Genomic DNA, 16,260 nt, shown 5'->3' on the forward strand with positions numbered 1-16,260 from the left:
GGAGTTCAACTTTATATTAACTTTTAATATTATGTAGAGAAAGATATTCTGAGACAATTTGCAGTTGGCTTTTTATTTTTATTATCTGCAGAGTTTTGAATTATTTGGCTTTTTATTCAGCAGCTCTCAATCTGGTTGCTAGGGTCCAATTTACCCTAGCAACCATGCACTGATTTAAACAAGAGACTGGAATATGAACAGGAAAGACCTAAACAGAAAGATGAGTAATAAAAAGCAGCAATAACAATACATTTATTCCTTACAGAGAATTTGTTTTTTAGATGGGGTCAGTGACCCTTCCATTTAAAATCTGTAAAAAGCTATAAAAAGGGAAATTGAAAGCCATTTGAAAGGTTGCTTAGACTTAGCCATTGTAAAAAGTTAACTCAACGATGAACCACCCCTTTAATGTGGTGCTCATTAGTGATGGGCAAAAAATTTGGCTTGGCACGAATTTGCGTCAAATTTCCGCGTTTCTCTGCCGGAAATTTACATTTGTGAATCTCCCATGAAAATTCGCAAGCGTCAATTTCCGATTTTCACGATTTTTATGTGAAAACGTTCTAATTGCTCAGTTTATTCAAGCTTATTTATACAGGTATAGGATCCCTTATCCGGAAACCCAATATCCAGAAACTCCATTTTATCCAAATAATCCAAATTTTTAAAAATGATTTCCCTTTTCTGTGTAATAATAAAACAGTAACTTGTACTTGATCCCAACTAAGATATAATTAATCCTTATTGGAGGCAAAACCAGTCTATTGGGCTTATTTAATGTTTATATGATTTTCTAGTAGACTTAAGGCATGAAGATCCAAATTATGGAAAGATCCGTTATCCTGAAAACCCCAGGTCCCGAGCAATCTGGATAACAGGTCCCATACCTGTATAAACTATAGTAGTACTTATCTGTTATCTACTGTGTATCCTGTGCTTGAATGGCTGCCCCCATGGCTACACAGCAGTTTGTTTATATGAACTATAGTAGTACTTATCTGATCTACTGTGTATCCTGTGCTCGAATGGCTGCCCCCATGGCTACACAACAGCTTGTTTATATAAACTATAGTAGTACTTATCTGTTATCTACTGTGTATCCTGTGCTTGAATGGCTGCCCCCATGGCTACACAGCAGCTTGTTTATATAAACTATAGTAGTACTTATCTGTTATCTACTGTGTATCCTGTGCTTGAATGGCTGCCCCCATGGCTACACACCAGCTTGTTTATATAAACTATAGTAGTACTTATCTGTTATCTACTGTGTATCCTGTTCTTGAATGGCTGCCCCCCATGGCTACACAGCAGCTTGTTTATATAAACTATAGTAGTACTTATCTGTTATCTACTGTCTATCATGTGCTTGAATGGCTGCCCCCATGGCTACACAGCAGTTTGTTTATATAAACTATAGTAGTACTTATCTGTTATCTACTGTGTATCCTGTGCTTGAATGGCTGCCCCCATGGCTACACACCAACTTGTTTATATAAACTATAGTAGTACTTATCTGTTATCTACTGTGTATCCTGTGCTTGAATGGCTGCCCCCATGACTACACAGCAGCTTGTTTATATAAACTATAGTAGTACTTATCTGTTATCTACTGTGTATCCTGTGCTTGAATGGCTGCCCCCATGGCTACACAGCAGCTTGTTTATATAAACTATAGTAGTACTTATCTGTTATCTACTGTGTATCCTGTGCTTGAATGGCTGTCCCCATGGCTACACAGCAGCTTGTTTATATAAACTATAGTAGTACTTATCTGTTATCTACTGTGTATCCTGTGCTTGAATGGCTGCCACCATGGCTACACAGCAGCTTGTTTATATAAACTATAGTAGTACTTATCTGTTATCTACTGTGTATCATGTGCTTGAATGGCTGCCCCCATGGCTACACAGCAGTTTGTTTATATAAACTATAGTAGTACTTATCTGTTATCTACTGTGTATCCTGTTCTTGAATGGCTGCCCCCCATGGCTACACAGCAGCTTGTTTATATAAACTATAGTAGTACTTATCTGTTATCTACTGTCTATCATGTGCTTGAATGGCTGCCCCCATGGCTACACAGCAGTTTGTTTATATAAACTATAGTAGTACTTATCTGTTATCTACTGTGTATCCTGTGCTTGAATGGCTGCCCCCATGGCTACACACCAACTTGTTTATATAAACTATAGTAGTACTTATCTGTTATCTACTGTGTATCCTGTGCTTGAATGGCTGCCCCCATGGCTACACAGCAGCTTGTTTATATAAACTATAGTAGTACTTATCTGTTATCTACTGTGTATCCTGTGCTTGAATGGCTGCCCCCATGGCTACACAGCAGCTTGTTTATATAAACTATAGTAGTACTTATCTGTTATCTACTGTGTATCCTGTGCTTGAATGGCTGTCCCCATGGCTACACAGCAGCTTGTTTATATAAACTATAGTAGTACTTATCTGTTATCTACTGTGTATCCTGTGCTTGAATGGCTGCCACCATGGCTACACAGCAGCTTGTTTATATAAACTATAGTAGTGTTTCTGAAGCAAACACACCAGTTTTACCAGTGCAGGGCAACACTGCATTATATTTTTATTACTTTAAAACACTTTCATTTTTTGATGTTACTGTTTCTTTAACAGACTTATCAGAAGCAATTGCTGCTATGGGAACTGTACTATAGGTAAATCAGCCCCTGAAGTGTCGTTGTTATGCCGGTGTTTGTGCAGCATTGCCTCATGCTACTGGCCCTTTAAAGGGGTGGTTCACCTTCAAGTCTTATAGAATGGCCAATTCTATGCATCATTTCAATTGATCTTCATTATTTCGTTTTTTTTAATTATTTGCCCTCTTCTTCTGATTCTTTCCAGCTTGAAAACGGGGGTCACTGACTCCAACTTAAAACAAATGCTCTGTAAGGCTACAAATGTATTGTTATTGCTACTTTTTATTACTCCTCTTTATATTCAGGCCTCTCCTATTCATTCATTCATATTCCAGTCTCTTACTCAAATCAATGCATGGTTGCTAGGGAAATTTGATCCCTAGCAACCAGATTGCTGAAATTACAAACTGAAGAGCTGCTGCATAAAAAGCTAAATATCTCAAAAACCACAAATAATAAAAAATGAAAACCAATTGCAAATTGTCTCCAAATATCCATCTCTACGTCATACTAAAAGTTAACTCAAAGGCGAACAACCCCTTTAAATGAACCTTTTTGGCAAATCGACATGAATGTGTAACTGTGTGACACGCTATTTCTTTTTAGAAAAGGATCATGTTTTTTTTGGGGGCTTCACACTCCGACTCTACAAAACGTCTCACCCCCCGTTTTTGACCCCACGGAGCCTTGTCCTGCAGATAAAGGAGGAGAGCGAGACAGTGTCAGGGATAGAATGTGACAGTTACGCTGCTTTTATTGGCCCCAGAAAGGGATAATGATGCAATTGCTGGGCCGGCGAATAGTTTGCTGCCTGTAATTGACAGTTAGAGACTGGCCCTCGGTGCAGGCAGCATTGACGTCAGCTTGTGGCTGAGAAATGAGTTGGAGCCCAAAGGGCAATAAAGCGAGAGAGAGAAATCAAATAATTTCCTGATTTAGCAGAACCCGGGCTGCACACACGGCACATACACGCACTTGCACACGCACACGCCTTCCCTGGGGAGCCTGGTGTGACCCCGATACCCACAGCCACAGGACATGGAATGAATCAGCGACAAACCATTCCTGCTTAGCTGCACTCAGTGACACGGCAAGAGAAAGGAACACAAAGTATTAAATCCCAAATACCCTGCACCTTCCCTGGATTTGTTTCCTTCTATGCGAATAACAGCCTCACTAAAGGGCAAATTAAACCTATGTTAGAGCTGCTGTGCTGCCTGCCACATCCACTATCCCATTGCCGCCCGTTCCAGGGTAATTCCTCGTCCTCTGCTCTGGGAAGCAGGAGAGTAAAACATACTCACTCCCAACTCGGACAGTCTGCTCGGTTTTACAAGTAAGGAAAGTTCCAAAAGGCTTGAAGAAACATACAAAATATAAAAAAGAAAAAGGCCTTTTCTATATTTTGTATATTTTTCCCCTGATGAAGACCTGAATGGTCAAAACGCATAAGGCCATTGTTTTTGTAATATTTCTCTTTTGATGGAATAAAATGGATTAACTTTACCCTTGAGTGTACATTCTTCACCACTTTTGGAATGTTCCATATGACTTGGTGAGTCTTCTGGGGAGTCCCATAAGTTTTGCACCTCACATTTATTCGGTGGGAGTGCGCCTTCTAACCCCCTTTTTTGTACAAATAAGGAAAACCGGGCAGGATCTCCCCTGACTGACATGGTTATCATCCAATCTCTGATCTCCACTTCATAGCCTGCCCCTGTGATGTAGCACACCCCTCCCATAACATCACTGACCTGCCCCCTGCCCGGATCATGAGCCGCACAAAGGTGGCAACCCTACTCCCAAGAGAACAACTGTAGAACGGTTCCCTCTCTTCCTATGAAACTCTCCGGCAGATGGAGCTGTTGGCCCGGATTATATCAGCAGATATAAATGTTTCTAAATCTCTAATGTGCAGCCCCGTGGGTGTTCTGTACTGTGCCATGGCCATGCACAAGCCAGGTTGCTAAACAAGCAGATATTTGCCAAATATGTCCACTCAACAAGGGGGCCACATCAGACTTTTTGTTTAGCCCTCAATCCGCCTTCAAATCCGCGACTCAGAAGCAGAGCCGGGCCAACCCAACCAGACGCCAGCTGAGTGCGTGCTTGGGCGCGCATGCGCCAAAGTGCGCTCAAGCGCGCACGCACCAAAGTGCACTTGTGCGCACATGCGCAGAAGCGCTTTCCTACCAAAAATTATTCGTGGCAGTTGGGGAGAGACGGGACCGGACAATGGGGTAGGCGTCAGAGCAGGTACATGCCTGGCGCCCCCCCAGCTTTACGCCCTAGGCACGTGCCTACTCTGCCTACCCCTAGTTCCGGCCCTGCTCAGAAGCATAGGACTCTGACCACATCCTGGATCTTCAGCTGACTGGATCTTCCACTTTGCCTAAATGCTTCACCATCCTTCAATGATCTGGGTCGGCATCATTTGGCTGAATATATAGGTGCATCAGGGATTGTAGGCTGCTCAGTCAGTCGAGAGTTTGCTTCTGTGCGGCACACTTTAGACTTGAGCACCAGGATACCAGGCCAAGTCATCTACTCAAGCAACATTTGGATTTGTATGACTGAGCCATGGGAAATTCCTTACAAAAATGAGCATGTTTCACATCCAATCACAATCTCACTCCTTGCCAGGCCATGAAGAATGCAGCCAATGGGGAGTGTGGTTGTTGTTGAGTCGAGCACAATGTGGTTAAATTCTAATTTAACTTGTACCCCGTAACATGGATTGTATATTATATATATATATATATATTACTAAGTGTTTCTAAGCAATTGAGCCAATAGCCAAGGCTCTAGTTGATGACACATACAACAAATGTGTTGGATTGTGATTGGCTTTTAATTTTGGGAGGGTCTATCAGAGACGGGATTGAAGTATTAGAAAACAATTGACATATCAGAGATCGCCTATGAGTAAGTGCTAGGTAAGCATGAAACGCGTTAGGCTCCATGTGGGGAGTGTTTGATATTTTAAAATGATTTAATAAGATTACACTTTTTTGCATGTGGGGTTTTTCTTGGAAGTAATGAGACAATGTGGTCGGCGCCATTTTTCAATATTTGCCCTTTTGTTTCTTTAGGTGAGAAATACGAACTTCACGCGGGAACAGAGTCGACCCCGAGCGTGGTGGTGCACGTGTGCGATAGTGACATGGGGGAAGAGGACACAAAGAACTCACCAAAGCCTAAAATTATCCCCACCAGACGCCCCGGCTTGCCTCCAACCAAATCCAACTGACCTGCCCATGGGGCGCGACCCCCAGACTGAATCTTTTAACACGGCTTTTATATCCTTAACTCTTCCATTAGAGCGTAGGCTTTTTCTCATTTTTTACAGGAAGTATTGGCGCATTGTGACATCACTTTTGGGTTCCGACTCAATACAGGGAGACCTACATCAAGGCACATGATTTGGTCTCCCAGGTGCTGATTGGCCAGAGGACTGAGACTTGTGCTTGGGGCTCATATTAGAATCGAGAAAAAAATATAACACCAATTTTTATTTTTTTTTTAATTTCATATTTGCACAAAAAAAACTATTAATGCAAGATTTCATCATATCGCTTGTCGTCTTGTCAGCGTTTTTTTGTTGCTCATACGTTAATTATGTTCTTAACCCCTCCCACTGGTTCCGGCAGAGAGAGACGCGCGGGCTTAGCGACGGCCAGAAGGAGCATGTCGGATATCTGTGCAATTGATATTTGTAAATTGTTTGTGTAACAAAAAAAAAAGTAAAAATAAAATGTAGAAATTAAAATGTTGTTGATTTTTAATAGGTCCAACAACTACCCTTCTGACACACCCCATTATATCAATGTCACACCCACTCCACAAGCCACACCCGATTATGCCAAATGTCCCACCCACTCCATAAGCCACACCCCAATCATAATATTATGTCTCCTGGGGCCCTTGACTGCAGTACCATCTAATGGTGGCCTTGGGCTGCACTGGCAGAAGCTTCACCCAGGGGGCAAGAATGCTGAACCTGAAAGGTAGATCGGGAGATTGGGAGGGGCAGACATTAAAGGAGAATTCTCCACTGCAGCTGGCTTTCATTTTGTGTACGTGTTGTTAAATTATTTGTCTATCCTGGAACCTAAAGCTGCTGTGCAGTTGCTAATGTTATTTTCCCTAGAGACAAGAAGTGTGCAGTTATGACTAATTCTGGAGAGGAATTCATATTCTACAGTCATCTTGCTGGCATGTTTGGGGTTAACATAGTGATCAGTATCCATTTTCTACAGTGATCTTGCTGGCATGTCTGGGGTTAATGTGGTGATCAGTATCTGGTTTCTAAAGTGATCTTGCTGGCATGTCTGGGGTTAATGCGGTGATCAGTATCTGGTTTCTAAAGTGATCTTGCTGGCATGCCTGGGGTTAATGCGGTGATCATTATCCATTTCTAAAGGGATCTTGCTGGCCTGCATGGGGTTAATGTAGTGATTAGTATCTGGTTTCTAAAGTGATCTTGCTGGCATGCCTGGGGTTAATGGAGTGATCAGTATCCATTTTCTACAGTGATCTTGCTGGCATGCCTGGGGTTAATGCGGTGATCATTATCCATTTCTAAAGTGATCTTGCTGGCCTGCATGGGGTTAATGTAGTGATTAGTATCTGGTTTCTATAGTGATCTTGCTGGCATGTCTGGGGTTAATGTAGTGATCAGTATCTGGTTTCTAAAGGGATCTTGCTGGCATGCATGGGGTTAATGTAGGTATCTGGTTTCTAAAGTGATCTTGCTGGCATGCATGGGGTTAATGTAGTGATCAGTATCTGGTTTCTATGTTGCTGGTATGCCTGGGGTTAATGTAGTGATCAGTATCTGGTTTCTATGTTGCTGGCATGCATGGGGTTAATGTAGCGATCAGTATCTGGTTTCTATGTTGCTGGCATGCATGGGGTTAATGTAGCGATCAGTATCTGGTTTCTATGTTGCTGGCATGCATGGGGTTAATGTAGTGATCAGTATCTGGTTTCTATGTTGCTGGTATGCATGGGGTTAATGTAGCGATCAGTATCTGGTTTCTATGTTGCTGGCATGCATGGGGTTAATGTAGTGATCAGTATCTGGTTTCTATGTTGCTGGTATGCATGGGGTTAATGTAGCGATCAGTATCTGGTTTCTATGTTGCTGGCATGCATGGGGTTAATGTAGCGATCAGTATCTGGTTTCTATGTTGCTGGCATGTCTGGAGTTAATGCAGTGATCAGTATCTGGTTTCTATGTTGCTGGCATGTCTGGGGTTAATGCAGTGATCAGTATCTGGTTTCTATGTTGCTGGCATGTCTGGGGTTAATGCAGTGATCAGTATCTGGTTTCTATGTTGCTGGCATGTCTGGGGTTAATGCAGTGATCAGTATCTGGTTTCTATGTTGCTGGCATGTCTGGGGTTAATGCAGTGATCAGTATCTGGTTTCTATGTTGCTGGCATGCATGGGGTTAATGCAGTGATCAGTATCTGGTTTCTATGTTGCTGGCATGTCTGGGGTTAATGCAGTGATCAGTATCTGGTTTCTATGTTGCTGGCATGTCTGGGGTTAATGCAGTGATCAGTATCTGGTTTCTATGTTGCTGGCATGTCTGGGGTTAATGCAGTGATCAGTATCTGGTTTCTATGTTGCTGGCATGTCTGGGGTTAATGCAGTGATCAGTATCTGGTTTCTATGTTGCTGGCATGTCTGGGGTTAATGCAGTGATCAGTATCTGGTTTCTATGTTGCTGGCATGTCTGGGGTTAATGCAGTGATCAGTATCTGGTTTCTATGTTGCTGGCATGTCTGGGGTTAATGCAGTGATCAGTATCTGGTTTCTATGTTGCTGGCATGTCTGGGGTTAATGCAGTGATCAGTATCTGGTTTCTATGTTGCTGGCATGCATGGGGTTAATGCAGTGATCAGTATCTGGTTTCTATGTTGCTGGCATGTCTGGGGTTAATGCAGTGATCAGTATCTGGTTTCTATGTTGCTGGCATGTCTGGGGTTAATGCAGTGATCAGTATCTGGTTTCTATGTTGCTGGCATGTCTGGGGTTAATGCAGTGATCAGTATCTGGTTTCTATGTTGCTGGCATGTCTGGGGTTAATGCAGTGATCAGTATCTGGTTTCTATGTTGCTGGCATGTCTGGGGTTAATGTAGTGATCAGTATCCATTTATACAGTGATGTTCAGTAATAAGCAGCAACTCGTAGTTTCCAGCCTGTGCCCCCCCCCAATCCTATATTTTGAGAGTTAAGTTCTATTTGTACTTGGGGCAGATTTCATTGTTAATATACAATTAGTAATGATTTGTTTCTCTATAGTTACTGTGAGTGACATCCCCTCCCCCGGCACTTACACAATGAGGGGGACTTGCAATGTCTCTGGGATCTGTTCCCTACAGACAAACCATTAATCATAGGGCTGGGGGTTTGCTCCATCCTATCTGCAGGGGTAACCGCTAGTGCTTCTACAGCTCTTAATTACAGGCATATTATCACCCACCTTTTCATTCAATTTAAATGAACATAAATGGCACCAAAAGCCCCAGATGTCGATGCATTGCCCCTCAGCCTGTGAAGACTAAATCTCATTGGTTACAGTACAAATGGCATATTCCGTTGCAAACTGTCATCTAGATTAGTTGTAGCAGATGTGAGTAAACAATGCACGTTGCAGGTATAATAAATTGCAGTCAGTGGCGCTATAGCTGGGGTTCTAGACCTATTGAGCAGGGCAATGTGTAGAGATCAGGTCTAGTCCTGTCAGTGTCTCCCTCTAGTGGCCAACGCTAGAAAGTCCTCTCCAGAAATCCCACGGCCTCAGTTACAGGAATTATACAGAAGCTTTATGTAAACTATCATTTGTGCGTTATATAGTGAATAAAGTACCCCCTCTTGTAAAATATAAGGATATTATTAGTTACCGAGGAGTTTCATGACCATATAAAAACACGAGGCCGAAGGCCGAGTGTTTTTATACAGGTGATGGAACTCCGAGGTAACTTCTAATATCCTCATATTTTACAACTGGGGGTACTTTATTTATTATAATACACAAATTTTAGTGAGTCATGTGACAGAAATTACATCACTACTCACCGTTTATAACTGATGACATCACTACTCACCGTTTATAAGGATATAATTTACAGGATATTCATGGCTTTTGTGCGTTATATAGTGAATAAAGTACCCCCTCTTGTAAAATATAAGGATATTATAAGTCACCAAGGAGTTTCATGACCATATAAAAACATGAGGCTGAAGGCCGAGTGTTTTTATACAGGTCATGGAACTCCGAGGTAACTTCTAATATCCTCATATTTTACAACTGGGGGTACTTTATTTATTATAATACACAAATTTCAGTGAGTCATGTGACAGAAATGACATCAGAACTCACCGTTTATAAGGATATATTTTACAGGATATTCATGGCTTTTGTGTATTATAATGGACTTATCCAATATAAATCAGAGCAAGCTTTTGGAAAATCAAACTAAGTTTCTGAAATAACCAAGTTTATCTTCACTATTACTCTCTCAGCATCTGTTTCTCTTCATGCAGCAGTTGGGTGTCAGATATTCAGTGACAGTTAGATCCAATATATCTTATAGGGAGGCTCCTTTCCCAGCAGATGTGTTAGATCTCACTCAAATAACGGATTCCAGTACAAACAAAATCTAACAAAATAACTGCCTTTTGCACAAATCCGGAATGTAGAGAGACATGGGGGCAAACGCTAGCGTGAATTCACTAGCGTTGGGCATTTTCGTTTCTTCGCAAATTCACTAATGGACGCTGGCGTAAATTCGCACCCTTACGCCTGGCGAATTTGCACAACGGACGTAACTACGCGAATTCACTAATGCGCGCAGTGTACTGAACACTACCTTTTACGCCAGACTTCCTTCGCCACATCAGACCAGGCGAAGCGCAATAGAGTAGATAGGGATTGTTTCAAAAAAAGTTAACATTTTTTCTAAGTCCCAAAAAACGCTGGCGTGTTTTCTTTATTATGGGTGATAGGCTGAAAAAGATCGAAATTTTTTTTGGGGCTCCCCTCCTTCCCCCCTACATTTCCTGACTCATGGCAACTTAACTATACAGTGGGCACATGTGTAGGGCAAAATAAACATTTTATTTGATGTTTCGAAGGTTTCCCAGGCTTGTGTAATACTTCCATTGAAATTTGAATTTGGCGCCGCATGCAAATTAACCATCGCTAGCGTAACTTCGCTTTGCTTGGCGAATTAACGCTAGCGCAACTTTGCAACCTTACGCTTCCCCTGAGCGCAACTTCAGATTTTAGTGAATTTGCGGAGCGCTGGCGAAAATACGACTGGCAAAGTGGACGCTAGCGCTACTACAATTTTTAGTGAATGTCGCACATGATGTCTGGTGAGTTTAATAGAGTGAGCTCTAATACATCTTCTAGGCAAACGAAAGCCCATACTATAAGATATATAGGATCTAACTGTCAATGAATATCTGACACCCGACTGCTGAATGAAGACAGAATGAAGAGAAACAGATGCTGAGAGAGGAATAGTGAAGATAAACTTGATTATTTCAGAAACAGTACAGAATTTTTAATTGATTGTATTTAGAAAGTTTCTTAATGAAGCTTACCTTTAATTTTCACGATAGTTCCCCTTTAAAGGAGAATTTAACCCTTAACTAAAACCCCTACACTATGTAGACCCCCCCAGCCTAGCTACTAAACCTGGGCAAATGCCCCTAACTTTTTACTTACCCCTCGGTTCAGATTCAGGGATCACAGTTCACGGCAAAAAAACTCTGCAGAACAAGTGGCTGCAGCAAAATAATCTGCCAAATAGAATCCTAGTTTATCTGTTTAAATCTGGCTCCATGATCTTTGTCCCTGCAGCTGGAGTTGGAAACAGTAAAGGGGATGTAAAGGCAAAAATAAAATCCAATACAAATCTCTACACAGTCGCCGACTGCTCTACAGGGAAACAAACAAAGCTGCTTGAGTTCTGCATGGCTGGGAAGTAAGGCGGGGGCTCCCCCTGCTGTTCATAAGTATGATTGTTTCCCTGCTCAGCAGTTAGGGACCGTCTGACAATTCCTATCCACAGCAGTAAATGAAGGGACAATTTCACTGCATACAGTCAGGTTTCTTATAAAAACGGTACACATTTTTATATTGGAGATAGGTTTCTTTTTCATTGAAGAAAGTAAAAATGGGATTTTATTTTATTTTTAAAGGTTTAATTTACATTGTGATAACTTGTCATTGTATTAGTTAATTGTGGTAAGGATAAATGTTTATGTTCATAGAAATAAATCCTGGTTTGCAGTTAAAGTAACAGGTTACAGTCACAAACCCGGAATTTGGGGAGACTTTTTACAGTGCTTATAATTCCATATACAATATGTGGCTCTTTAGTGGGGATGTACAGTACTTACCTGGTCCTACTGACTTTAGCAGCCAGGCTGCGGTTGGAATAGCAGGCATTGCATTTACAATTAAAGCTGAACACAATTACATTTTCTCGCAGGCAAAATGTTAACGTTTTGCTTTACATCCCCTTTAACCCGATCACCAGGGTCAATTCACCCAAGGGGCAAAGGGGCCGTATTTGGGCCTGGGCATCGGAAGCTGCAGCCAATCACAAGTCTGTACCACTGTATATCAGTAATGAGACTATACGGGCTGAGAGCACAACAGGACACAGGTCACTTGTAAGAACACGTTTAATGTGCTTTTAAAGGGAAAGTAGAAAAATAAACCCTGTTTGAATCTCTTCCAAGTAGCTTAATATGTTAAAGAGTAAAACATTAAAAACAGAACAGATTCTATTTATCGGAGTCTATAAAATATACATAAAAGCGCAATAGTCAAAGGAGAACCTTCCCACCCGCAGGCCCCTGTACAGCCCCCCCAAAACCAAAATCACAGTACAGGTACAAGATTAGAAGCAGAACTAAAAGTTTGTAAGGGACAAGGGTTTAGTTCTCCTTTAAAGGAGATTTCAACCCATGAAAAAAAAACCCCCCCGGGCAAATGGCCCAAACTTTTTACTCTCCGTGCAGATTGTGGCCGAGTTCACGGCAGCCATCTTTTTCTTCTGTAATTTTCGTGTCCTGGCGCCATTTTTGGCGCATGCGCAGTTGAAATTTCTGGTCCCGAAACATGTTTTATTTTGCACAGCCTATTTATTTACCCAGTTTTTATTTTTACACTGAACTGTTCCTTTAAAAAGAAATTTAAATATTGAAAATTGGAAAAATATGGGGCTGCGGACTCTTTAAAGTGCAAGCGGTAAGTACTGGGAGCAGTGTGTTTATGACTTTCCTGAAAAACGCGTTTTGTAGCATATCCGTTAAAATTTTAGAAGGGAGCAGCTTATTATTTACAAAATGAAGTTACATAAAATACAGGCTTACTGACTGCATTTAAAGTGACAACAAAATACCGTATATACTCGAGTATAAGCCGAGTTTTTCAGCCCCCAAAATATGCTGAAAAACTCTACCTCGGCTTATACTCGGGTCAAGCGCAAAAACGGTCGCCGGCATCTAAGAATAGTCGCCGTCGTCCAAGAATAGTCTCCAAGAATATTCGCCGGCGTCCATGAATGGTCGCCTGCATCCAAAAACGAGACACTGGCACCTCCAATGTGAGCAGAAACCCTCAATTTTTTGATTGAAACTTACCAGAAGCTGCTGCATTTCTTCCCCTAGGCTTATACTCGAGTCAATAAGATTTCCCAATTTTTGGAGGTAAAATTAGGTACCTCGGCTTATACTTGGGACGGCTTATACTCGAGTATATACGGTATATATAATTGCTAGGGATGAACCGAATCCACTATTTTGGATTCAGCCGAACCCCCAAATCCTTAGCGAAAGATTCGGCCAAATACTGAACTAATCCTAATTTGCATATGTAAATAAGGGGTGGGAAGGGGAAAATATTTTTTACTTCCTTGTTTTCTGACAAAGTGTCACACATTTTCCCTCCCGCCCCTAATTTGCATATGTAAATTAGAATTCGGCCAATGCGGTTCGGCCAGGCAGAAGGATTCGACCGAATCCGTATCCTGCCAAAAAAGGCCGAATCCCGAATTGGGTGCATTCCTAATAATTGCACCATATCTAATGAGTAGGATAAACACCCTCTGAACATCAATAATGCAGGTATGACTTCTCCAGGGGGTTTATGTGAAAAAGAAATAATGAAACTCAAGGCCAAGCAGATCAGCAGATATAAGGTGCCCACAGGTACCAACCTCCTAATCAGCTTATTCGCAGGTTAAACAAGAAAAGAATGTGATTTGACACAGGTACATCGCAAAGGAAACGGGAAGGAGGATATTCTATTGCCCCAAAATTCTATTCTATTGGCCACAATCAGCAGTGCTAGCCAATCAGATTCCTGTATTTATAGCCACATTAACATCTCATGGCCGGAGTGTTGAATGTTTTCATGAAAAGTAGAGGGACACTTAGGGGGTTATCTATCAAAATCCAAATTTAACCGATATTTTAAAAAAGTCAGACCAAACTATAATTCACGATGTGATTATATATATATATAAAAAAAAAAAGCATGATTTCATCGGATTGGAGACAAACTTAAAGGAAAACTATACCTCTCAAACAAGTAGGTCTCTATAAAAATATATTGCACAAAAAGCACATATGTAAAACCCTGCTTCATGTAAATAAACCTGCCATTTTAAAAAATAAGGGCCGCCCCCTGGGATCGTACGATTCACTGTACTCACAAACATACCAACAAACCATACATGTTAGGTCACATGAGCCAATAAACAGACAGAGTTGTGTCTTTTGCTTTCACACTTCTTCCTGTTACAGTTAGAGCTGCAGTATTTCTGGTCAGGTGATCTCTGAGACAGCACACAGACCATCACAAAATGGTGGCTCAAGGGAAGACATGTAAAAGGGCAATATTTACTTAAATATATATTCCAGTTCGGTAAGATTCTTTAATACGCCACTTAATATGATATGAACTAACTGATGCGCAAGTATTCATTTTGGGGGTATAGTTTTCCTTTAATAAAATCGAGGGATATTTTGGATTTTTGCCCAAAAAGTCCAAAATAGTCGGATTTTCAGGCTAATTCCAGCGCAGACCACAGAAACTTTCAAATAGGATAGGGACCTCTCCCTTTGACTTGTCTACAACCTCAGCAGGTCTGAGATACCGGATTTTCGAATTTGGACTTTTTGCAGCATCGGGGTTTAATAAAGCCCAAAAAAAATTGAGGTTTTTCTTTTCCACTAAATATTTGGATTTAATAGGGAAAAAAACACTAACATTTTTTGAGTTTTTGGCATTTAGACAATAAATAATAAATAACCCCCTTAGAGTATTATTTATACATGTAAATGAAAGACTATTTTTCTGTAAAATATTCACTTAGTAACGTAATATAAATATGGCCTACAACACCAACATCAAGGTGTTTCTTTCTTCAGGAAAAAAAACCAGTCCATAAATATATATATCATTGATTTACAACAGCTGCACTATCTTCATTCCCAGTGTTACGGCTCATCTCAGTGCAGACAAATAAAAAATATTTCTCCGTTATAAGATCCAAGGCACGAGGCCGACAAGAGGAAGACTTTCATACTGAGGCGAAATATTTCATAGTGCACGTGACGGAAGAAATATTATTATTGCTTTAAACAGAGGCAAGATAGAAGAAAATAAATATTAAAGGGGAACTATCGCAAAAATTAAAATTTAATATTAACTCTAGGGATGCACCAAATCCAGCATTCGGTTCGGGATACAGCCAGGATTCGGCCTTTTTCAGCAGAATTCGGATTCGGCTGAATCCTTCTGCCTGGCCGGACCCTTCTTCCCAGCCAAACCCGAATCCTAATTTGCATATGACAAGGAAGATAAAAATTTTTTCCATTTCCCACCCCTAATTTGCATTAGCAAATTAGGATTTGGTTCTGTATTCGGTCGAATCTTTTGCAAAAGATTCGGGGTTCGGCCAAATCCAAAATAGTGTATTAGGTGCATCCCCAATAAGCTCCAGCATACGGAAATAAGAACATTTCTAAATACAATGAATTAAAAATTCTTCATCATTTCTGAAATAATCAAGTTTATATTCACTATCCCTCTCTCAGCATCTGTTTCTCTTCATGCAAGAGTCGGGTGTCAGATATTCATTGACAGTTAGATCCAATATATCTTATAGGGAGGCTCCTTTTGCCTAGAAGATGTATTAGAGGTCACTATTAAAATCAACAGACATCACGTCTCTCTACATGCAGAATTTGTGCAAAAGGAAATTATTTTGTTAGATCTTGTAGATTTTTGTACTGGAATCAGTTATTTGAGGGAGATCTAATACATCTGCTAAGAAAGGAAGCCTCCCTATAAGATATTTTGGATCTAACTGTCTATGAATATCTGACACCCAACTGCTGCATGAAGACAGAATGAAGAGAAACAGATGCTGAGAGAAGAATAGTGAATATAAACTTGATTATTTCAGAAACAATGCAGAATATTTAATTGATTGTATTTACAAAGTTTCTTTTTTTCAGTATGCTGAAGCTTATATTACATTTTCATTTTCA

At 40.8% G+C, this 16,260-nt stretch overlaps 1 protein-coding gene across 2 annotated transcripts in view; it reads left to right on the forward strand.

The window, feature by feature from the left end:
• rcan2.L (regulator of calcineurin 2 L homeolog) overlaps nt 1-6,438 on the forward strand; it is a 60,119-nt gene extending 53,681 nt beyond the window's left edge. For both annotated transcript variants that reach the window (XM_018264075.2, XM_041563589.1), the window contains one exon: nt 5,762-6,438. In XM_018264075.2, coding sequence (XP_018119564.1) covers nt 5,762-5,919 — 158 coding nt within the window. In that variant the 3' untranslated portion in view covers nt 5,920-6,438. The remainder of the gene's footprint in view (nt 1-5,761) is intronic.
• Nucleotides 6,439-16,260: the final 9,822 nt, after the last annotated feature.

This window comes from Xenopus laevis, chromosome 5L (assembly GCF_017654675.1).
Source record: "Xenopus laevis strain J_2021 chromosome 5L, Xenopus_laevis_v10.1, whole genome shotgun sequence".
Taxonomy (NCBI): Eukaryota; Metazoa; Chordata; class Amphibia; order Anura; family Pipidae; genus Xenopus; species Xenopus laevis.